Source organism: Podospora pseudopauciseta, chromosome 4, assembly GCF_035222475.1.
Source record: "Podospora pseudopauciseta strain CBS 411.78 chromosome 4, whole genome shotgun sequence".
NCBI classification, from domain to species: Eukaryota; Fungi; Ascomycota; class Sordariomycetes; order Sordariales; family Podosporaceae; genus Podospora; species Podospora pseudopauciseta.
Window position 1 is genome coordinate 116,398 of NC_085894.1, and position 22,716 is coordinate 139,113.

General features: G+C 53.1%; 8 protein-coding genes across 8 annotated transcripts; 6 read left to right on the top strand and 2 right to left on the bottom strand.

The window, feature by feature from the left end:
• Window positions 1–994: 994 nt before the first annotated feature.
• QC763_400410 (uncharacterized protein) lies at window positions 995–5,299 on the top strand. The gene is made up of 3 exons (XM_062911656.1): window positions 995–1,736; window positions 1,798–1,989; window positions 2,055–5,299. Exons 1-3 carry the CDS (start codon window positions 1,336–1,338, stop codon window positions 4,969–4,971), a joined length of 3,510 nt encoding a protein of 1,169 aa, XP_062765222.1. The 5' UTR covers window positions 995–1,335; the 3' UTR covers window positions 4,972–5,299.
• A 2,177-nt stretch (window positions 5,300–7,476) lies between these two features.
• On the top strand, window positions 7,477–8,453 carry QC763_400420 (uncharacterized protein). The gene is made up of 2 exons (XM_062911657.1): window positions 7,477–7,912; window positions 8,078–8,453. Exons 1-2 carry the CDS (start codon window positions 7,644–7,646, stop codon window positions 8,322–8,324), a joined length of 516 nt encoding a protein of 171 aa, XP_062765223.1. The 5' UTR covers window positions 7,477–7,643; the 3' UTR covers window positions 8,325–8,453.
• Window positions 8,454–9,589: 1,136 nt separating this feature from the next.
• QC763_0060540 (uncharacterized protein) lies at window positions 9,590–12,591 on the top strand. The gene is made up of 2 exons (XM_062905843.1): window positions 9,590–10,010; window positions 10,182–12,591. Exons 1-2 carry the CDS (start codon window positions 9,932–9,934, stop codon window positions 12,467–12,469), a joined length of 2,367 nt encoding a protein of 788 aa, XP_062765224.1. The 5' UTR covers window positions 9,590–9,931; the 3' UTR covers window positions 12,470–12,591.
• Window positions 11,984–15,263, bottom strand: QC763_0060550 (uncharacterized protein; the record flags this gene model as incomplete). Its single annotated transcript, XM_062905844.1, has 2 exons — window positions 11,984–12,422; window positions 12,670–15,263. 2 exons carry the CDS (start codon window positions 15,261–15,263, stop codon window positions 12,398–12,400), a joined length of 2,619 nt encoding a protein of 872 aa, XP_062765225.1. The 3' UTR covers window positions 11,984–12,397.
• Window positions 15,264–16,231: 968 nt separating this feature from the next.
• On the bottom strand, window positions 16,232–16,600 carry QC763_400445 (uncharacterized protein; the record flags this gene model as incomplete). The annotated part of the gene is made up of 1 exon (XM_062911658.1): window positions 16,232–16,600. One exon carries the CDS (start codon window positions 16,598–16,600, stop codon window positions 16,232–16,234), a length of 369 nt encoding a protein of 122 aa, XP_062765226.1.
• Window positions 16,601–17,402: 802 nt separating this feature from the next.
• On the top strand, window positions 17,403–18,021 carry QC763_0060570 (uncharacterized protein; the record flags this gene model as incomplete). The annotated part of the gene is made up of 2 exons (XM_062905845.1): window positions 17,403–17,747; window positions 17,813–18,021. Exons 1-2 carry the CDS (start codon window positions 17,714–17,716, stop codon window positions 18,019–18,021), a joined length of 243 nt encoding a protein of 80 aa, XP_062765227.1. The 5' UTR covers window positions 17,403–17,713.
• Window positions 18,022–18,056: 35 nt separating this feature from the next.
• Window positions 18,057–20,185, top strand: QC763_0060580 (uncharacterized protein; the record flags this gene model as incomplete). Its single annotated transcript, XM_062905846.1, has 2 exons — window positions 18,057–19,456; window positions 19,507–20,185. The coding sequence occupies 2 exons, from the start codon at window positions 18,057–18,059 to the stop codon at window positions 19,970–19,972; spliced, it is 1,866 nt and encodes a 621-aa protein (XP_062765228.1). The 3' UTR covers window positions 19,973–20,185.
• A 40-nt stretch (window positions 20,186–20,225) lies between these two features.
• Window positions 20,226–22,200, top strand: aif1 (Apoptosis-inducing factor 1; the record flags this gene model as incomplete). Its single annotated transcript, XM_062911659.1, has 2 exons — window positions 20,226–20,710; window positions 20,780–22,200. Exons 1-2 carry the CDS (start codon window positions 20,377–20,379, stop codon window positions 22,198–22,200), a joined length of 1,755 nt encoding a protein of 584 aa, XP_062765229.1. The 5' UTR covers window positions 20,226–20,376.
• Between the last annotated feature and the right edge of the window lie 516 nt (window positions 22,201–22,716).

The following is a 22,716-nucleotide window of genomic DNA, read 5'->3' on the forward strand; positions in this document are numbered from 1 at the left end:
TACTAGTTTCATCTCAGTCTCCCACTCTCTATTACTCCTGGTTTTATGTAATTGGCATGACCGAGACGACAGCACACTAGGTAAGTGAGTAAGCAGCCTTTTACGAGGAACTCAGGCTGTACAAGCACCTACAAGAGCTGACAACACATTATCTGCAGGACCAAGAAAGTCTGACTTGGAAGCACGGTAAACATCCCGTCCACGGACTAGGCCACTTTCTACACCGACTGACTTTAAATCAATCTGTACCTTAGGTATCTGGACCGTAAGCATCGATGTATACTTCAGTGAGACCATGACTCAAGCAAGTGTTAGAAACAATCAGAACAATACTCGGAAATAAAAGCCAAGGTAAGCAAGACCTAAGTTGAAGGATCAAGCCTACAGCCTTACGTGTGTAACTGAAAAGTAAAGCATGCTTAAAGTTCCTATCTAGGTAGGCAGCCATATTATGCTTGCACCGGGAAACTCTGATGTCAGCCAACGCCGCCGAACGGCAGTTGAGGGCCATTTCACAAGGACCAAGGAATGGTCGAAAATGGTTGCTGATTTTCAAGAGGGAGCCAGGCTTGCAATCCTTGAAGATGTGCCAAAATGAATATTAGCTCAGCAGCACACATTTCCCACTTGGCCATGCTCCGAGCTGCCAGAGCTACCTTGGCACATGGTGCGCCACAATCACGACAAATATAAATGGGAGTTACCTGACAGTCAGCACTTTCATCATAGAGAACCTTGTGTCCCAGCTTTGTCGTCCGTAGACCCTAACCCTGATGAACATTCCCCTGAACCCCTGAGCCCCTGAATCATTGAAGCCTCTCATGATCAGACATGAGCCCTAGGCCATATGTTGACTAAGTGAAACGACGTCCTATGCGAGGCGCCCAATGACCATGCATGTGGGTTTATTGGTGGCTGAGAACTCGCGACGGCGCCAAGGCCATAGATGCAAAGCCCCAAACTCAACCAGGCAATTGGAAATGCGGGCAGCTCAAAAGAGGACCCCGGCTCTCCCCGCTTGCACCCCCAGGTTTTCGTCTTTCCAATCTTCCAGGGACGCCACAAGCGCGTAGATAAGACCGGCGCAATGTTTTGCCGACCGCCATCAGGCGCGTTCCATCTCAAACATGCTGGCAAGGAGCTGAGCTGAATATCCCCTGAAATCTTTGTAGCTGCGTCTGAATGTCTCACACTTTATTCACCAGCAAACAACTTGGCTCAGGGTACTTCAACGCTCCCGTCCACAACCTCACTGGGACTTTTCAGGTGTATTTTTGGAGAATGACATAACACAGCACCCCTGGATCCAGTCAGCAAGCCGCCCGTGTCTCCACCATGACTACAATCACCCTGGCCGCAACAGGCCAAACTGGTGCTCATGGGACTCAACAATGGGATAACTCAACAGCCATCAAAGCGCCGCGGGGATCCTTTGGTCGCCAGGGACGAGATGCCAGTTTTCCAACTTCTGGAACCAGCGGAGGAGAGATACATGTCGGGCTGAGCTTTGACCCGGCCAGGCCAGGTATAATTCAGGTCACTGGACAGGCACATCGCATGGGGGAGCGGTATCAGGTTGGGGGCAAACAGTCTTTGCTGCTGGACTGTCGAGGTGGAGATGGAGGGCACGGGGGAATCGGTGAGAATGGCCAGTCTGGGGGTGATGGGTTTGACGGACGGGATGCGACACAGACAAGCGAGGCTACCGATGGATCGCCGGGGATGAACGGAGGAGAGTGAGTCCCTCTTCTGCTTTCCCAGAACGAAAAAAGAAATGCGTATCTGACATGGATGCAGTGGCGGCCGTGGAACGAGTGGGGCGAATGGCGGCGCAGGAGGCCATGCTCATGTCACGGTAAATGAGGAAGATCTTGACACCCTCATCGGTGTTGAGTGGGACGTCAGAGGCGGCTATGGTGGTTGCGTCGGTGAACATGGCGCCGGGGGGGCCGGTGGCCATGGCGGTGATGGCGGTGCCGGTTGTACATGGTTTGACGCCCAAAAATGCATTCCCTATGAGCCCTGATCAAGACTGTCTGACTCAAGATATACAGGTCAGAGAGATATGTTGCAGCCGTACACACCAATGCAAACGGTCAACACTACACAGAGTATGCCACCAGGTATCATTCGAGACCTGCGGGGAGAGGAGGACCAGGAGGCATGGCCGGAAGAACTCCAAATGACTTGTTGTATCCTGGTCAAGACGGTCCGATGGGCTACTCTGAGGTCATTGTCAACTACAAAGATGGCAGGAGGGGAGTGTTCCAATCACGCTACATGCTCGAGGTTGTCGACTTCAAAGTGCATGACGAGAACGGGGATGGCATCAACGAGCCCGGAGAACGGCTAATCATCAGCGACATCGTCATCAAGAACACAGGCCAAATGCCGTCACCAAAGATATCTCGCCTGCAAATCTTGGTCAGGGGCACAAAATGGCTGGAGCCCATCCTTGAGCCCTTGGAGATTCCAGCTGAGATTCCACCAGGACACAGTGTCAAGGTTCCGGGTGTGCTGAAGGCCTGGATCAAGAACGAAACCGTCGACCGCAGCCCGGGCACACTTCTCCGCGCACAAGATACCGTCTCACTCAGAGCCTACTCCCAGCGGTTGCAGAGAGATGTTCCCGAGTTTAGCGGCGGTGTGGGCATCGTCTGCCAATACCCGCTGCTCATGACCACGCCAAAGTATCTGGACAGCGTAGCAAAGGGTGATATTGTCACCTTTTCCTGGACGATACAAAATATCTCCACCAAGTCACAGGGTCGTATTGGCACTCTACAGCGCGAGGCTGGGACACATCTTTCCGATCCTAACGGCATGTTCGAGTTGAAGCGAGCTCCAAAGGACACGCCGCACGACATTATGGATATGATCGAAGTAATCGAGCCTGGCGAGGTTATTCCAATCACTGTTGACTTTCAAGTATCGGAGCTGGTCAACGAATTCACCGCAGGCAACATGTTTGTCACTCTGATTCTCTCAGATCCCCACGGAAAACAGATGCGGAACGTGGTGGCATTTGACTTGCGCATTCAGATCTCACCTTCATACCGCTACAACCCAGCAGCACGATTCCTGCTTGTCATCAACGGGTCTTCGCCCAATGCCTTTGTGCTGCACTTGCTCCACTTCCTTCAACTCGGGCTTCACCTTCCTGTGGACATCTTCAATCTCAGTCTCAGCGGTGCATACACGACAGCCGACACTCGTGACGACATCTTGGCCAACTACAGCGGCAAGACCATCATCTTTCTGGGGAATCCCATGAACTATTTCCAAGACGGACAACGACACCCCTGGGAACTGCTGGACATTGATCAAGCCTCTGAGCTCTCAAGGGCAGGAACCAGCTTTCTCATCATCTCGCCCGAGAACATGCAGAGTCTAAAGGGGTTTAGTCATCTGGTCTCCAGCGGCGTCTCGCCCTTTCAACCAGCTGATGCTTTCACCCAAACCAGCAACATCAAGGACTTGCTGACCAAGCTGATCCCCAAGACAGCCCCGACTCCTGCACGTGTTGTCTTGCCGGTCAAGAAGAAGTTCATGAAGAAGCTCGACAAGACCCTCGCCGCAACTGCCAAAACAGCCCAGCAGAAGCTATCCGACACCTTTCCCCTTCGTCGCTTTCTCATTGCGCCCTCCAGCCCAATCAGCGACCCCAAAGCCAAGGAAACCGGCCTCAACATCATCGAAGGTCTTCCGCACTCCACCAAACTAGTCGCCACTCTCCAACCATTCCGCCCCGACTCCCCTGTGATTTCAGAGTACAACATGGTCATGCTCGCCCACTCCCTCCCCTTCTCTGACCAATGCGCCATCTTCTGGAACCTCACAGGAGTAGACACCACCTACGGAGTCCCCACCTCAACAATCTACAAGGGCTCCTCCCTCTCCCATCTCCGCGTCTACGGCGACGGCAGCACCGCCCAAAAGGTCAGCGGCAAAGCCCTCGAGTCCCTCACCTGGTCTCTCTCCACCCTCCTCGCCTCCGAGATAACCCACTTCCGCTCCGGCTCAGGCACCTCATCCCTCCCCCTTTTGTCCCAACTCCCCCTCCTCTCCACCTTCATCACCTCCTTCCCCGGCAAGGGGTTCACACCCGCCGAAATAACAGCCACCTTCACCCCGCTGACCCAACTCCTCGGCTTCCTCCGGGGCGTCACCTCCCCCCTGACCCTCGGCCAAAAGTTGGGCGCCAACCTCACCAGAGCCGGCAAGCGCCGCACCAAACTCCGCAGCGTCGTCCTCAACCAACTCTGCAGCCCCGTCGTCAAAGCCATGCCCCCCTTGCCAAAAAAGACGACCGATCCCGAGGGCGTCGTGACCAAGAACAAACCCCCCGGCGAGGAAGTCGCCGACGTGGAGAAAGAGACCAAGAAGCAGATTCTGGAGGTGAAAAGGTCGAGCGCGAGGGGAGGGAGGGGGATGAACAGGATCCAGAGGGTGAATATGGTTTGCTCGCTTCTGCTCGAGGCCCTGACTGGGACGGAAGGGGTGGGGTTTGTGGATGTGATTAACGATCCGGAGGGTGGGGGGGAGAGCGTGAGGGTGTTGGGTAGTTTTGCAGAGTATGACCAGTTGCTTGCCAAGTTGGAGGAGAGGAGGGGGAGGTTGGAACGAGATGTCGAGTATAGCTTTGGGAGGTTGAGCGGGATGGTTCAGAGGGGGGGGACGGTCAGGGCGGAACAGCAGCAGCAGCAACAGCCGCAGATACAGAGGCGGGCGACAGAGCCGGGTGGAGGAGGCGGTGGTGAGGGGGATGGGATTAGCTTCGTGAGTAGGTCCATGACTGTCAGTCCTGTCACGACGGTGGCGTCGCCAATTGTGTTTGGAAGGGGGCCGGTCGAGGTGTTGCGTGGGGGTATTGGGAAAGAGGCGAGTGTGGCGGAGAAGGTGGAGGAGGTTGTGTATGCACATGAGTTACCTCTTACGGTTCCTATTCGTGGTGCTGAGTTGGCAGCGTGAAGGATTTAATATACATCGGTCTTTGGTTTAGGTACCGAGGTAGGTAGGTAAGGGGTGGTGCAATATATCCTTCGTTTTACTTGATCACAGCGCTTGTGATATCTAATGACAATGCACACAGAAAAGTATATCGAGTAGAGGTGAAGGGGGTGTGAGATGGGAAAACAATATACAATTGGTGTTGCCAAACATAAGGTTTAAGCAGTAACAAAACTGGAAGCTCGGCCTCATTCTCCATACATCTTCACCGTCCTCCTTTTCTCAGTCCCCCATTCCGGGGGGCCATATAACTTCCAGATGCGCTCCCAATCATACTTGTTCACCCGATGGGCGTGTGATCAACCTTGATTTCTAAATCAGGCACAGGATCGAACAATCTGGCTGTCACAGATCCATTATTAGCATTGATAAAGGGGAAAAGTAAATAAGGCAAGTGAGTATATGCTTACGTGTTCCTGCAGGTGGATCGGGATCGTATCTCAGAGTATTCTTCCACTGGTCGTACTCGTAGATGGCATTGAAGTCTTTCCACATATTTCCCTTGACTTTGGGCCTGGGAGGTCTTGTAGCGCTACGGCTGCCCTCTATATCCCCGTGGTTTCATGTCTGGATGGCGAACTTATAAACGTCCCAACGCTCAAAGTCCAGACGCTGCAGCTCCTTTTTGAAGTTCTCTTTCGATTACACTTCCACATAATTGTGCAGGTGACATGCCTGTGCGAATAGACGGACGTAGTCGGTGAATATGGGGCGGACGTTTGGGCCTTCATGTCTTTTTTGGAGCCTTGCTTCCTTTCGTGGACCCCAAAACATCGCTCCGTCATCACCTTTCTAAGTGCCTTCCAGTCCTGTTCTCAAGCTTCAAAATGCAGCTCTGTTCTGAGCTCTGAGTGCGTAGTGCTGGACCGTATAGTGTATTGTGATCCATTTGTTTATGAAGTCGAGGTGTCTCTGAAGTCTCTCCCTTGCCCATTCACGCTCCTTGTCTTTTGGTAGGGCCCTGGCCATGGCTACGACTGGAGGCAACGCGCATGATATGTTTGAGATCGATGGGAGGGTGGACCTCGGCCAGCATGTTGCCGTCGCCCGTCAACGCCAATCATTGTGCGATCGACTTTATCATCCACTCTCGTCGCTTCACTGTTGTCGGGGTCGTGTTTTAGCCAGCATGACTTTCTCCCTGGTCCATTGGCCAACCCCCAAGGCTGGCGAAGCGCGCGCAGTCGTATATCGGCCAGGTACTTGAAGCTCTCCTATTGTGTCTTGACAAACGCTCTGTCTGCAATCTCATATTCCTGCTTCAGTGCACCTATGGCTTTCCTGATCCTCTCTATGCATGTCTTGTTGCCCTTCAACACAGTTGCATTCATTCTTTTTTGTGCGTCAGGGTGCCTCTGATAGGCATCAAGCAATGCTTCCAAGCGGTCATTTTCTTTTTCTGCCTCCCGGAGTCGTTTCATCAGCCCGTTGATATTGCCAGCCACCCTCTCAAGCTCTTCAATCGTTGATTTTTTAATGTCGCCGGCCTCGTACATTTCCTCGGCTATGACCAGTCTAGCTTGGTGGATTTGTTGCAGTTGTTCGTCGAATCGTTGTGTCCATCCCTTATAGATTTGTTCAATCGCTCGGCCGCCTTCCTCGCTCGCCCATCTGACCCTCTTGCCGGCTGGATCTCCAAGATCTTTGAACCGGAAGCTTCCCAAGTCGTTGTAGGCCTCACGTGCTTACCGGAGGGCACATAGATCAACATCCACCTTCACTGTCTCGCCCAGATCATTGTAGTGCACCATATTGACCCACTGTTCTGGGGTAACGAAAACGGCGACAGACCTCTTATAGTCTCCATCTACAGGGCCATATTCAGGGCGAAGATATGGCTCGTTGAGAGGTTTGTGTTCTATGGCCAAGGTTGCTTCCAGCGTTTCGGCTAGCAACTTTTTCCAGCAAGTGATAGGCGTTTTATGTCTGGAAGAACAGCATCACTTCCAGAAGCCACAGTTGCAGCCACGGTCGGGGCCACCGGTTTGGGCATATTGGGAGGCCTTTTTCTGTTATTCTTTCTGCCTGGTATTTTTGCGACTGTCGTAGCAGTGTTGGATTCAATGAATCTTGTGTTTTTGTGTGTCACAGTGTTTCGTGTTCCAGTGACCTAGCTGCCAGGGTGAGGAGTGCTCTTGATTTTGCTTTTATCAATAAGGTCGGGACAAAAGCGCACGCTCTACGGACAAAGGTGCCGTTAGTTACCTGTATGGTTTATGACAAAGTAGTTTCGACGTCGCACATTAGTACTCGTAGAGGATTAAAAGGCAATAAAGGTACAGTGTAATCTGTATCTGATGAAAACCCCGGCCATTTTGTTGGTGTTGGATATGGGGCGATAAAAAACACAAGATATAGCTAATTCTATATATCTCTGCAAACTCCAGACTGGTGTGAAGAAATTGATTGAGAGTCTGCATGACGCTTTTGCTTAACACGCGAGTGTCATCTAAACGCTCTACCGTCCGTGGGATTGCTCGATACATCGTCAAAGTGAGGTCATTATCCGGTCACCAACCGTCTGCTCGCCGACCTCTATAAAAACATTTTCTGTCTGCAACCCCAAAGTAACCCGGAAATATATGCCATCTTGCTTTCTCCCATAAGCTGACACATCTCTTCCACAAGCCACAATGCTCTCCAAATCTCTCACCCAGCGGCTGCCGGGCGTTACACAAGCCCTCGCCAAACGCGCTCCGCGTGTAGTGGTCCCTTGCACACGTCCCATGCAGCTGCAACATCGACTGCAGGTGCAGCAGCCGTCGTCATCGCCTTCCTGTTTCCAACGTCGTACAGCCGTGTCGTTCCAGCCAAATCATGACTACCCGGGCCATGATCAAGCAAACGACATGGGAGGACCCGGAGGCCAAGAGTCCTTCCCGGCTAGTATGCCTTATCGAAGGTTTGTCTCTTGACTATTTTCTCCTTCACTTGCCCTGTTCCCCTTGCTGCGTCCTCTTGGCATCGGCGCCAGAGCAGACCTCTTTTTTTATTTATTTATTGTTTTACCTCGGTGTCTAGAATAACATGAACTAACTAAGGACTATGGCTGGGTCGGGGAGAGTAGAAGAATTGAATACGAGACATTCTACGGCGTGTTGCTGGCCATCGCCCTCATGTGTATCGCCAAGCTCGTGCAGCAGAACTACGACCCAAAGATGAATTATGTTCTGGTGCATGATAATACAAAGGGGGAGCTGGACGATGTAAAGTACATCCCGATGCCCAAGGTGCGGGAGCAGCCGGTGGTTGCGGAGATCCGGGAGGAGGTGATTATCCCTATCAAGAAGGTTGATAGAGTTGACAAGGTGTAGAGGTGGGCTTGATTTGGACTTTGAATTGCCAAGATTGCATTTGGGGTTTTCGCTATGAAGGAGATAGTCGATAGATTAGATCCATCAATTCATCATATTTATTTACTTGTTCCTTCCCCATCACAGTTTGGACCCCAAACACCACTACAGCTTGTCACACTCGATCTTCGCTACAAGGTAGGTAGGTAGGGCTGTGGCTGGGTTGAGTGTTGGTTGTCCGAACAGGCTCGGCAGCCATCTTTGTGCGACGTGACACATGCGTAACCAGGCCTTTAAACTGTTGCCTGGATACAGTATTTTGGTTGTAGGTATGGTAGCAAGTTGGGGGGCACTTTCAACGTCGCAAGGAAGGACTAGAAGCATGGATCCGGCATGATAGGTACGGTACCTAGGTACGGTTGGTGACAGAGTCGCAGAAGCCCGGAGTTATTTCAGGTTGAGGACGGATTTACTCCGGTCGGTTGAGCGGTTTATGACATGGCCGTTGCGGGGGCCTTTCCAGCATTGGCAAAAACTGGAGTAGTTCTGATTCGACACAGAACGGACTGGCCAAGGTACCTTAAGTCAGATGCTAAGTAGGCAGAGACTGCTGTTCTAGAATGCCTAGGTACATACCTTATGTCGCCACTGCCCGAAAGTTTAAAACTTTAATCTGGCCCATAAACAAGGTGCTGGGACGGGGAAGTGTGGTGGCTGTCGTCGTTATCGGCTGCTATTTGTGCGCTACAGATGCGCGGGCGTGGCACCAGCTCGGCGACCACACACAATATATCCGCGCCATGTGGCCGAGCCCTGGAGCGGGAGAAGGGGCCTGCGGCCTGGGTTGGCACACATCAACAGTGGCTGTGTGCGTCTACCCAGTCCCTACATCAATATACATCATGTCGAGGTATGACAACGGTATTAATATCGGTGGGATCTCACCGCATCTCAACGGTTGTCCTTTCTGTTCCGTTAATCACACTCCAGCTCCGTCATATTGTCGTGTTGTCGGTTCTGTCTGCCTTGCCAATGACGAGGGTTAGGGTTCTAGCCTTGTGTAACCGCCGAGAACTGTTGACGCCCCTATTCCCCAGTTTGGATGCATTACTGTGTATGCAAAGGTCTAGTGGAGACGCAGAGAACTCGCTAGCCGCCAGACGACCCAATATGCCAAGCGTGTAGAGGTTGAAGAAGAGAAGATTATCAGCTTGTGTAACCTGAGCTGTTATGTTCTGGTTCGTCCTCGATGGCTGCAGAGTGGACCAACGGTTCCAAATCATCCGTCTCGGCATCCGAAAAGATGCAAGTCTGCATGCTTGGATCTTGTGCTCTTCGCTTTGGTCGGTCTGCAACCAACGGGTGACAGGCAGACTGTCACCTCCGCAACCTGCCCTGGACACTGGGGAGATGGTGATCTTTGATACATATGGTCTTGGACCCCATTCCACCTCTTCCGTGTTTCCTCTGGATGACTTGGCCATTTTGTTAGTCTTAAAAGGACTGGAAGGCAGGCAATTCTTTGATCTTACGACAGCCCTTTTTTTGCCGTCATCAACCAAAGATAAGGTACGGGGCTTGCAAGCAAAGCAGCAGCTTTTTGTTGCTCAATCGGGGGAAGTAAGACAATGGAAGAGCAGGCCCAGCGCTCGGGATCCGATGCCAGACGACGAAAAGTCCGAAAGGGAACGCACAGTTGTTGGGAGTGTAAGTCCGCACAATCTCTCTTTTCGCATCTTACCTCCCGATCCGACGTGCATATGATAGCGGCCGCGACCGACCCGACATGCTGGTAACACGCCCAGGGTTCACAACCTGATTAGCTCCAACGGCTTTCTCACAGGCCATTGGTAGCAAGGCGCTGACATGTATTTGCAGGTCGACGACGAAAGATACGATGCCAGTTTGGAAAGCAAGACGACACCGTGTGCTTGCCCTGCCAGGCACGCGGCAGCGTCTGTCGAAGTCAAGAATTCGCCGATGCTCAACCACCACAGCTTCCTGACCGCCGCCTTGCCCAGCGCCTAGCCCGTCTCGAGGACCTTGTCGCCAAAGTTGTTGACCGCGTGATGCCTGAGACTGGATCGGGAACCAGTTCAGCTCAAGACCATTCACAGACCAGTTCACCGACACCGTCTGATGAAACGTTGATGAGCGATGTGGATGGCCAAGAGACACCCCATCTGGACCTGGAAGTGATGGAGTCGCCTGTTGGTCATGAGGCCTCAACGGCTATGCTGCTGGGCATCCAAGGCAGCGTCAACTCTCTACAGAAACCCACGGCGAGGCTTACAATACCATCACGGCGGTCAACAGAAAGTGTATCGAGCAAAGGGCCAGCTCGCAGACGATACGAAAAGATTTGTCGAACCCTATATTCCTTGTTTCCGTCCCAACATGACGTTGACGTTCTCGTCAAATCAACACCTGCACCCTACTTCATAATCGCACTGTTCCATAGCTACCAGGACATCGTGGAGGGCCTTTCCGAGACTCCTGAGAACATCGCCACAATCCCGCCCCCGAACGCTCATCCCACCGTTTTAGCCAAAGGTTTGATACAGCTGTGCATTTGCATCCAGCAGCAACCCCCAGGAAGCGTGATGTCTCAGGAGAGACAGAAACATTTCAACCCCTACAGATTGATGAACGGCATCGTCTCGAAAGTTTCGCAGCTGGTTACTTCCAACGATGACCTTGTTGGGACAGCTGAAGGGCTCCAATGTCTTATTATTCTCGGATACTGGCATAGCAATGCAGGAAACATCCGCAAAGCCTGGCTCATCTTTCGAAAGGCGCTTTCTCTCGCTACCATGATGGGGTTGAGTCGTAATGGTATGCAAACCCTCAGGTTTGCGGATCTGACAACCAACGAGGCCACACGCCCATCACCGATGGCTTTATGGTACTGCATCAACGCAGCTGATCGAAGTTTGTCTCTTATGCTTGGGCTTCCCGCGGGCAGTCCGGACAACACGTTCGCGAGCGAAGAGGCAATGCTCAGGGATAGCCCACGAGAACGTTACACCAAGATTCACACCGTCATTGCGAAGCGGATACTCGACCACAACCTCTCGCTAGTGTCCGATTTCATCAACCAGAAGGCGGCGGTTTCATACCAGCAGATTGATCACGAGCTCGAGCACGCGGCCAAGATCATGCCTTCTGACTGGTGGTTCGTTCCCACATTGCCATCAGAATGGCAGGCAGACTGGGAACAGGCTAAAGCGGCCATCTGCCATCTCGTTCTCCAGATCAACCACTTCAACCTTTCGCTCATCCTCCACCTGCCCTACATCATACACAGCATATCAACTGGAGCTCCTGTTGGCGATGACCACAAACCCTCCCTCGGCCTCGCCCGCCAAATCCTGCAACGCTACATGGCCTACCAAAGCATCTCCCAATCCCACCCGACCTGGACGTGTTATCAAGTGTCCTACGCAGCCCTTATGGCCTCCACAGCCCTCTGTCTATTCACCCTGACCAACCAGACCAGCGAAGCGGACATCAAGCTCGTCAGCCTCACTCTGTCAAAAATGCAGCACCTTGCCCTACTCCAACCCCATAACAGGCTATCCCAGTCATCTGTCACCCTCATATCCCAACTCCTCGACATGATCGACTCGGGAATCAAGCAGCCCCTCAACCTCAACCTCAACCTCAACCTCCCCTTCTTCGGCCTCATCAACATCAACAACGCCCGCACATCCCCTCCACCGACCATGCCACCGCCATCACAGCAAGCAGCAAGAAGTGTCAGCTCCTCTGCCCACTCACCACACATGATCCCCGTGCCAGCTGCCTCCCCCGGGCCGCCAGGCGGCAGCCTCTCCCCCCATCCACACCCACCACGAGGAAGACAAAGAAATGTCACTGTCCCGATTGGGTTTCACACATCGCCGATAGATCCTTCCCTTCAGAGCCATGGGCACGCACATCAGAGTCCCATCTCTGGCCATGGGGGAGGTGATGGGTATCACAATTTGCATCACGGAATTGGGTTTGATGCTCACCAACATCAGCAGCAGCAGACGCAGCAGCAACACTCTGATAATGATAGAAGTAGTAGTTTGGGAGAGATTCCAATGGGATCAGGAGGGGAGGATTGGGTGTTTACTGGGATGGAGCCGGGTTATTGGGGTTTAATGAACCAGGGGTTGTGAGATGATTTGGGATGTATCATATACATACCTAGGTGCGTTTGGGTGATAGAAATTATAGATAGGAACCAGAGGGTGTCGAACTTTGGATACCTTATAGAAATAACGAACAGGATACATTCCCCTCACCCACTTCGGTTTCATATTGGCCAAAGGGCTTGGGTTGTGGACAAAGGTGGTAAGGTAAGACTTTGTTGTCCTACGCCAGAACGACTCTTTGTCGCTCCCAAGCAATGTTTTCCATCACCATGTCTGAGTCGGCGGACCACACACCGATTCGCTCAAATATATTTGTGCCAACATCGTCCTTACCCCTGATTACCAGCCCGTAGCTCCGTACCTCGTCTTCAAAGAATACTTTGACCAAATGAATCACAAAGACTTCTTGTAGCCCCTTTTCCATGTCATCCAACTTCCAATCGGGAACCCATTCCAACACCATGGCACTTTTAGTACTCGTGCCAGTCAGCCGCATTCCTTCTCCGTCCGCCAGACTTCCCCTAGCAACCGGTCCACTGACGGTCAGGGTCCCATTGTCCACCAAACTCCTTGCCTCCGACACAAGCTTCCCATTCCGCCACACCTCCACGTTTTCCACGCCTGTGCAAAAGACAAGGTCATGCTCTTTGGAGTTGATCTTATCCAAGATCCCCCTCGGCAGAAACCCAATCCTACCACTGACCGACGCCCAAGACCAAGACGGCGCACAATACATCTCCTGCCTCTCCTCTACCTCCTTCACAACCCACAACAGCCCTAGAGCCAACAGCTCCGAGTCCCACAACCCAGCCAGATAACCCACCTTTCCTCTTTGCTGCACCAGCTCCGCCACTCCCGCCAACGCGACCAATCGATCTGTCTGCCTCGTCAGCTGCCCCTTGCTATAAACACTCACAATCTCATACCACCTCTTCCAAAACTCGACCTTCTCCCCAAACCTCTGCGTCTCCACCGGCCCCAACCTCTGCAGCACATCCAACGCCCCTCTTATCCCTCTCACCGCTCTCCTCTCCTGGGGAGTATGCCCCTCCCCATTGACGTTGTGCTGCCCCGTCAACGACCGAATCGCCTCGATCCAGTTGACCAACCTCCCATCCTGCACCATGTACGGCGTGCTGTCATACCCCACCCCGTTCACGTGCAGTTCGGACGCCTGGAGAGTGTTGCACTCAAACAGCACCACATCCTCGCAAAAGTGTATCACCCTCCTCGCCAGCAACCTCTCCTGGAAAGCCCACGCGCGGTTGGTGAGCGGCGATTGCTCCACCCTCCAGTAAAAGAGCGCTCTCAGCGGCGGCGGGTTGGAAACAAAACACCTCCTTTTTTCGGAGGTCATGATGTTCTGCTCGACCCACGAGAGCGATCGGTCTCGGAAGCAGCCGCCCGTCGAATCGGACGATGCTGTCGCGGCGAGGACGCAGTGGGCGTGGGTGAAGACTTGGCCCATGGTGGGGGACTCGGCCGCCCAGTCGGCGGGGGAGTCTTGTATGATGCAGAGGGAGTCGATCCAGAGGTAGCAGATGCCTAGCCGGCGGGTGGTGGCGATGGCGTGGCGGAAGTTGAGGGGGAGGGTGTCCTCGGTGATGTAGTTCTTCATGAACCTGTGCCTGGAGGTGGTGAGCTTGCAGGCGATGTTGCCGCCCCAGCAGTGGGAGAGGGCGACGTATTCGCCTGCGCCGTCCTTGAGGTCGATCAGGAAGTCCATGTCGGATTTGGTGTCGATGAGGCGGAGTTTGGGGTTCTTGACCGTGCCGACGGCGATGAGGCGGGTTGGTCGGAATGGAGGGGTGTTGTGGGGGAGCTGGCAGGCTTTATGGCTGGAACAGTCCTTCAGCCAGGTTGTGATGGTCTTGACCGTAGCATCTGAGCCGGTGAACCTGGGGATTTTCTGCTCGGCCGTTAGGAGCCCCTCTGACACTTGTAGACCCAGCTCCTTCTTGGCGCCACCCGCCTCGAGGGAGACGGCCAGGGTCGGCCCTTGTTCTGACCAAAGGGGGTTCCTGACAAACTCCAGCTTCAGCTTGACACCTCCCTCTTCGAGATCACGTTCCCCATAGCGAGTATTCACGGTACCGTAACCCCTGATGAGCATAGGTGCCCCCGTTTCCTCCTCATCTGCCAATCGCTGACTCAACAAAGCCTCACAAAGACTACACCCGCTATCCTCCATATCCTGGATCTTGTCGCACAGCAGGTGACGCTCCTCTGCTCTCGTAAACATGGCCCATGTCCCAGACAAAAGGCCAGACTGACCGACAACCTCTTTGCACCGCTCGCAAAGTCTGACGTCCCCAAACCGATGCTTGCTCCGGAACCTGGGCCACCGAGTCACATATCTTCCCCCAGAAAGACGGTACACGATACTCGGAAAGTTGCGTATCGGTCGAAGCACAAAGTGGCGCCCGAGCGACCACGCAAACCCCAAGATGAAGTAAGCCATCACGCCATACAAGACGGCCGCAAACGCGAACGACAAGATCATCGCCGGAGCCAGCGAAATGCATATGATGAACTGCACCCTGGTATCGACATCCGCATGCGACAGTGTGGCGAAGATGACGGCGCCAATCAGGCTGGGAATGAAATAGATGACAAAAGCGGGTTCGTCGAACGCGATGAGAATCGCCCAGATGATAAACTCGACGGCGAGAAAGCTTGACCCGATGTCCTCCTCCCCTGGCGTCGGAAAGTACCTGAAGTAGAGGTATGTGACAAGTATGATGGGTAAACCGCCGAGGAATGTTTTGCCCATGTTCTTGGGCGGAGGGCGGCGCGTCCGGCCATATCGTCGTGGCATGTTGGCGGCTCACAGTATTGTGGAAGCTAGTAGTGCAACACCATGGGCTTCCGCTTGATCGTGTTGTTCGTTTGACGTGTGTCTACGCTTGGTATATCAACGAGACCCCCCTTGATGCGAAGGAGGTGGCGTTTTGCGGCTGAGTTGGAGGTCAAACCCCAGACTAGCCCAAAAGGGAAGCATTGCAGCACATTATCGGTTTCGGTTTACTCCAATCACAGAGTTCCTGCGATGTTGTGCCTTGTGAAACCCAGAAGCGCGGGGCTCGAACTCACATTAAACCTGGAACTTGGGAATTCCAGTTTGGAGAGCCAGTTATCTCAGTTTATAGTGGTCCTGGCCACCCAACCTCCCAGTTTTCTTCTTCTTTCCGACCTATACCCCTAACCGTACATTATAAGCAGTTACTGCTACTTACCTATTACTCTCCCAACGCCAACCCAAAAACGCTCGGCTCGCTCTCAATCGCAACAGGATTCGTAGGAATACACCCATCGGTCATTCAGTTCCTAGTCAGACCGTCAAGATTATCCCTCCCGTCAGTCAGTGGCCCTGCCCCCAATGTGATGATCAAATCGGGAGAGAGGCGGTGCAAGTCAGAGGTGACCCTCTAGGATGCCAGGCCAGCGGACGTGTTGGCGTATGCCGACGATTTGTCTTGGCCTAGGGCGTCGATGAGGTAGATGCAGGAGGGGGCGAAAGTGTTGCTTGTATGGTGGGAGTTGTGTGGGTGTTTTGTTGGTCGCGTTATGAGGTCCAAGTGTCACTGGTCATGGATGATGATAGGTAAAGTCTTTATTTCCTGTTTAATTCTCCCACCGCGGGCGCGCACCCCGCCCCCCCCCAAAACAAGTCAGCCCCGCTTGCCCTGAACACTTAGGAAGATAGGTAGTGAGTTTGCTGGCATTGCCATTCTCATCTTGTGCCTAGAAGTCTTCGCAACAGGCATTGACTTCCTCTAAAACCTTTTATTCGGCCGTCAAGTTATTAATTCGTTTCCCATCCTCGGCCTGCCTCTCCCTCACCTCTTCTGTCGACGATGAGCCCTGATTATCCTGGGATTCCCGCGGCTGCACTTCTTGCCGGCTGGAAGACCGTGACCGTAAGCGCATCTGGTTCAGAACATCCTCCTCGGACAGGATCCCAGTGCGGGGGCTGTCCCACTGGTGATGATGACGGCGGTGATGGTGGTCAGTCGCAGTGGCGCCTTCTTGTTGTTGCTGAGCATGATTTGGGGAAGGAGTAGTGGATTTCGACTGGGACTGTTGCGACTGGACCTGGGTGGTGAGTTCGGCCTCGGCCACTTGATCGGCCTGGGCTGAGCGGCGGGCAAACATTGTGATGGTTTTGTTTTTTTGGCGAAGTGATATTTCAAGACTGATTCTTGTGAAGTATATCAAGAAAATAGCCGTGATTAATGACTGCTGTTTGGGAAATATTTGCCCTGGGAGATTTCTTATCTTTGCGGGCTCGGAGTAGTGTTGCGAAAAGGTTTGAGTTCTTGATGGCAAAAGACTTGGTATGACATCACCGAGCTTATTTACTCAGGATGAAGGGATGCTCCACTTATTGCCATTTTGTGACTGCCGTAGATATGGGCTTGGATGATCGCGATAAGAAGTTTGAAATGATTGGCAATGGACAATTGGGGGATTACGTTTTGCACAGATAGAAGTCTGTTAACTTTGTTGATGATGTTGTCGTGCTTGGCATTCTTGGCTGTGGTGTATTGTTCTCCAGGTTCACAATGGTTGCAGCAGTTCAATCTTGCCTTTGATTTACTTGTAGACTTGGGCTGTGCTATCTAGGTACAGTGGTTGAATGATTATGCAATTTCCAGAAACTGAAAGGTGACATAAGATGTTCGTTGGGGCCGTGTCTACCGCTTACTTGAGTCAATGATGATAGTGCCTAGGTGGGAATATAAACTCAAGCTAGAAGGCCTTACACAAGATAATGACCGATATAACGAACCTACCCAGGGAAATGATGCTCTCGGAGGTTTTTGTATAGATATGGATTTCTTCACATGATACCTTAGGGAGTCCTATGTTGTCTAAGCCCAGTACAAATCATCTCCGTTGTTGGAGTTTAACATAGATATGTCCCTTTACCCACCCCGATATCCTGCCCTCGACCTCGTTTTCCAGTTTGATAATAAAACAGTATTTCAGGTGTCAGCATCGGCACTTATACCATATGTGATATATCCACTCGCTGCCATCATACAATCCCCTATGCCAAGCCCACATACCCTGCAATGGCGCAAGGGCCCATCCTATCAGGCAGATAAGCGAATTTGTAATCACACACGCACTCCGTATGTCTCTTGACCATGTCAGCACACCAACCGTCCACGCATATTTTCACATCCATACCTGTTCTCGACATCCTTCCACACTTAACACGCCTCTTGATAGTAGCATTTATCGAATATCAGAGACAGTACCATGGAGATGGTCTCCCAACTGAGCCGCAGAAAGGGTACGCAATTTTCCTCGTTGTCTGTGACCCCTGAAGTGGAACAATCGACTAAGATGGCTTCATAGCCTGCGACCTCTGCTTCGTCAAAAAGATCAAATGCGACATGATTAAACCTCAGTGCTCCAACTGCAAGCAATACAGCACCGAGTGCAAAACAACAGCAGTGCGTCGTCGGATTGGCCGGCCGAAAGTGGCGAGGCACGACACCAACGCCAGCGCAGAGACAGACTCACCCGATGAGCACGAAGCAGCTGCGTCAAAGGTGGACAGGTGAGCTTCTTGGTGATTAATTGAGGAAGGCCACAAGCGATGCTGATGCCACGCAGCGAGCATAGCGCCAAAATCCAGGGCCTGGAGTCACGTCTCGCCCGCATTGAGGAGCAGCTACAACAAGTCCTCAGTGTTGCCTCGGCCGCCCTCGCCAGCGCAAATCGAATTCCCGAGTCGAGGGTTATAACCATGTCCAGCGGCGAGGAGAGCGACTTTGACAACGCCGTCAGGGTACGCAATACCCTTCCTATGCCCGGCTCGTCAACCGATACATCCGGCCCCAGTGCAGGCTCGACCGCAACCTCCAGCCCAAGCGAATCCGTCATCCGCGCCTCCTCACCTAACTTGCCCCCACTAGAAGAAATTCTCCCCATCATCAACACGTACTTTTCCCAGATCAACCACGCCATCCCGTTGTTCAGCCAAGCTGAATTCATGCGCATGTTACATGACTGGTACACCCATCCCGCCCGCAGGACTTGGGCGGCATGGGCGGCTGTCAACATTGTGTTGGCTCTTGGGTCATGGATCCCCACTACGCCGATCCAAGATATGAACTTTGCCGAGGCAGAGACGGCTTTCAAGGGGTACATGAACAACGCCCAATCCGTCCTTGCCGAGCTGGTTACGCGCGAGCAAGATCTGCTGGGCCTTCAGACGTTGCTTGGACTCGTGATCCTCTACCAGACCATGGCAAACTCCAAGCAAGGAGCTGTGCTGATAGGTGCTGCTGTTCGGCTAGTCCATCGGCTGCAGATGCAAAGTAGGAACAACATCGAGGTGTCGTACCCGCAAGAGCAAGGACTGCACAGGTGTCGTTTGTTTTGGATTGCTTACATGCTTGACAAGGAAATCTCGTTGAAGCATCACACGCCGTCGATACAATTGGATGCTGATATCGACCAGGACCTTCCGTCAAGCGATCCGGCGGACGGGGTGGGCGACATATACACGGGCGACGGTCTAGTGCGGGTGAATTACTTCCGTCTGCGCGTTCGCTTGGCGCATATTCAAGGCCGAACATATGACATGCTGTACTCCACGCGGAGCAGCAAGATATCCATGGCCGAGAGACAAGCGCGCGTGATCAGACTGACATATCTGCTGGAAAACTGGAGGTCAAACATCCCGGCCGAGATGCTACCTGATGCCATCAACAGTCGCCTGGGTCGGATGGAACGCATCCTGATGTCTGCGCTATATGGGTCATTTGTTGGCTGTATGGTCATGGTGCATGGAATCTGGAGCCAGCAGGCTGCTTGGATGAAGATCATCTCGGATCGCAGCCTGATGGCGCTGCAGATGGGCAGGACCGACGAACGGAAGTCCTGCATTAACCAACAGCCCCCGCTGCCGTCGGCTTGGAAGAGATGTGTCCAGCTCAGCAGGGAATTTTCCCGAGCCCTTATGCAATTGCCCGAGAGTGATGTTAATATCTGGTAAGTGCCGCGGTATTTGTGAGGATCATTCCAGCTGACCAGATCATCAGGGCCAATTTGGCGGCATTGTTGTCGTGTCTGGTCATTATCTTGACCAACATGTTCCAGTCCCCCGGACACGAGGACTTGGAAGAAGACAGGCAGATCACCCAATGGCTGGTTCGGATGTTGAACAAAGTAAAAGACTTGTCTGTCACGGTGCCGCTCACCCAAATGCATGTTGTCGTTGCCGATCTAGAGCGGCGTGCTGAGGCGGCAGTCGCAATGGCTCAGATGAAGCGACAGGCGCTTCAGGAACGACTGCTCATGATGTCTGGCCAAGCGAGTTGGGGTCAGGAAATCGCCCAGCCTGAGCATGGCGATGATGAGAATGTCGAGCAACCATTGTTTTGGGATACCGAAGCAGTCGACTTTGGGGCACTGGATATGAGCAATGGTCTGGGGGGGCAGACGATTGTCGACTGGCTAGATGGCCAATATCCACAGGGGATGGATCTGGGAGAGGCCATTTCCTAAACGTCTTAATGAATGATTGACATGAAATTGCAACTGGACCTGTCCCCAAGATCGATGGCCTCTCTTGGCAAAGGGACGGCTCGCAGTGTCCACAGCCAAATCCCGGATCCACAATGACGACACCTCTTGTCGACCTTCATCCAATCAGAGTTCATCGATAACCTTATCAATTCTTGATTGACCAATGGGAGAGCTCCTGAATGCTGCTTACTGCCCCTCTGTGCCCTCCACCACCCCCCCCCAAGATGCCCCTCCCCCCCGAGCTGTCCGCAGCTGCTGCATGACAACGGGCCATTCCCCTCACCTCCCACGCCTCCATCCCATATTCGTCTTCGTGCCATTGACGTGCTTCATCATCTCTCCTGCGCCTGTCCCGCCTGATACCTGCTTATAAATCACCCTTGATGAGAGTGCTGTCGCGTCTTGTTCGCATTCGCAACACCCAAATAACAGCATCGGGACTGCCCCTCCACGTCCGACCGTTTGTTCCACGATTCTTTGCAACATCCATAACGACCAGAATGGCTCAGGAATACAAGCTCAAGGGCGTCACGTCCCTGGATCTCAAGCCTGGTGACAAGCAAGAAGTGGAGGTCGAGGGTCTCGATGCCAAGGTTCTCCTCTTGAACGCCGGAGGTGTTGTCCAAGCCACCGGTCCCAGGTGTACCCACTACGGAGCACCTCTTGTCAAGGGTGTGCTGGGAACAGATGGCAAGCTCACTTGCCCGTGGCACGGTGGTACGCGTCTTCCCTGCTTGACATGCTCCCATGTCGTGCTGTGCTCTTACTGATCACTGTTCTTCCCAGCCTGCTTCAACGGAAAGACCGGCGACGTCGAAGATGCCCCCGCCCTCGATGCCCTTCCCATTTTCAAGGCTACCGAGAGAGACGGCGCTGTTTACATCACCGGTGAGGCCGCTACCATCAAAGCCGGCCACCGCAAGCCCAAGTTCAAGTGCAAGGCCACGGGAGGCGACAAGGTCGTTATTGTTGGAGGTGGATCTGGAACTCTTGGGGCTGTAGAAGGCCTTCGCGAGACGGGGTACACCGGCCCCATCACAGTCATTAGCAACGAAGGTTACCTGCCCATTGACAGACCAAAGCTCAGCAAGGCTTTGTTGACCGACCTCAACAAGCTCCAGTGGAGAGACGCCGAGTGGTACAAGGAGGGCGATGTGGATATTGTTCAGGACGAGGTGGCTGGCGTGGACTTTGCCACCAAAACGGTGTCGACCAAATCTGGCGGCAAGTTTGCCTACAGCAAGCTTATTCTCGCGACGGGCGCCACGCCAAGAGTGCTTCCTCTCCAAGGCTTCAAGGTGCTGGGCAACATCTTCACCCTCAGAAACGTCCGCGATGCCGAGAACATTAACAGGGCTATTGGGGAGAAGGGCAAGAAGATTGTTATCGTCGGGTCCTCCTTCATCGGCATGGAGTTGGCTGTGGCCACTTCCAAGGACAATGATGTGACTGTGGTGGGAATGGAACAGGTTCCACTTCAGCGGGTTCTCGGTGAGAAGGTTGGTGGTGCCATCCAAAAGCTGGTGGAAAGCAAGGGCGTCAAGTTCTACATGTCGGCTGGCGTTGAGAAGGCCGAGCCCTCGGGCTCTGACCCATCCGTGGTCGGGTCAGTTCACCTGAAGGATGGCACCAAGCTTGACGCTGATCTCGTTATTTTGGGTGTTGGCGTTGTTCCGGCGACTGAGTACCTCAAAGATAACAGCGTTGTCAGGTTGGAGGAAGATGGCAGCCTCAAGGTCGACGAGTCGTTCTCTGTGGTGGGTCTCAAGGACGTGTATGCTATTGGAGACATTGCCTCGTTCCCCTACCACGGACCCGCTGGTGACGGCAAATACGTCCGCATCGAGCACTGGAACGTTGCCCAGCAAGCTGGACGCATTGCGGCTGGACACATCACCAACCCAGCGCGCGCCAACCTCAAGTCGCAGCCATTCGCCCCCATCTTTTGGAGTGCCCTGGGTGCCCAGATGCGCTATTCCGGCAACACACAGGCCAGCGGGTTTGATGATGTGGTTGTTCAGGGCAGCTTTGACGAGGGCAAGTGGGTGGCTTACTACACCAAGGGGGAGACTGTCGTGGCCATGGCCAGCATGGGCAAGGACCCAGTCATGGCTCAGTTTGCGCAGCTGCTGCCGCTGGGCAAGCTGCCGAGCAAGTCGGAGTTGGAAAGGGGGCTCGACTTGCTGAGTCTCGGTCCACCGAATTAGGATTGTGTGAACACAGGCTCTCAAGTTTAGGGGGGGTTGTTATCCGTGGCTTAAGGATGAGTGTATGACTTGAACACTGGGCATTTTGAATTGTTTGTGTCATGGAGGGTTCAAGTTGAACTACAAATATACGATCACTATCAAGAGGCCAATAATGCCAGCCACCTCGTTGACATGATCCATGATGATGGTACTAGTTGTTCAAAGCAACCAACCCTAACCCTATTTGTTCAGAGGAAAAACTGTGACGTTGCTTCAGCTTGTCACAGAAAATGCGTGGCCGAGTCAACTTAGACCTGCGACAACACAACGGCCATGTTCCGCGACGATGCATTTTTCCGACGCTCTCTTTGCTTCAACCCCATTCTTTTGATGTTTATTTTTTTGAATTTGTTATTAATGAGCACAATTTTCACCGTTACCGCCCAGCTCCTGGGGTGGTCGCTTTGTTTTGTCTTGACCACCATCGCCACACTCGCCTTCTACAGGGTGTATCTGCATCCTTTGGCGGGGATA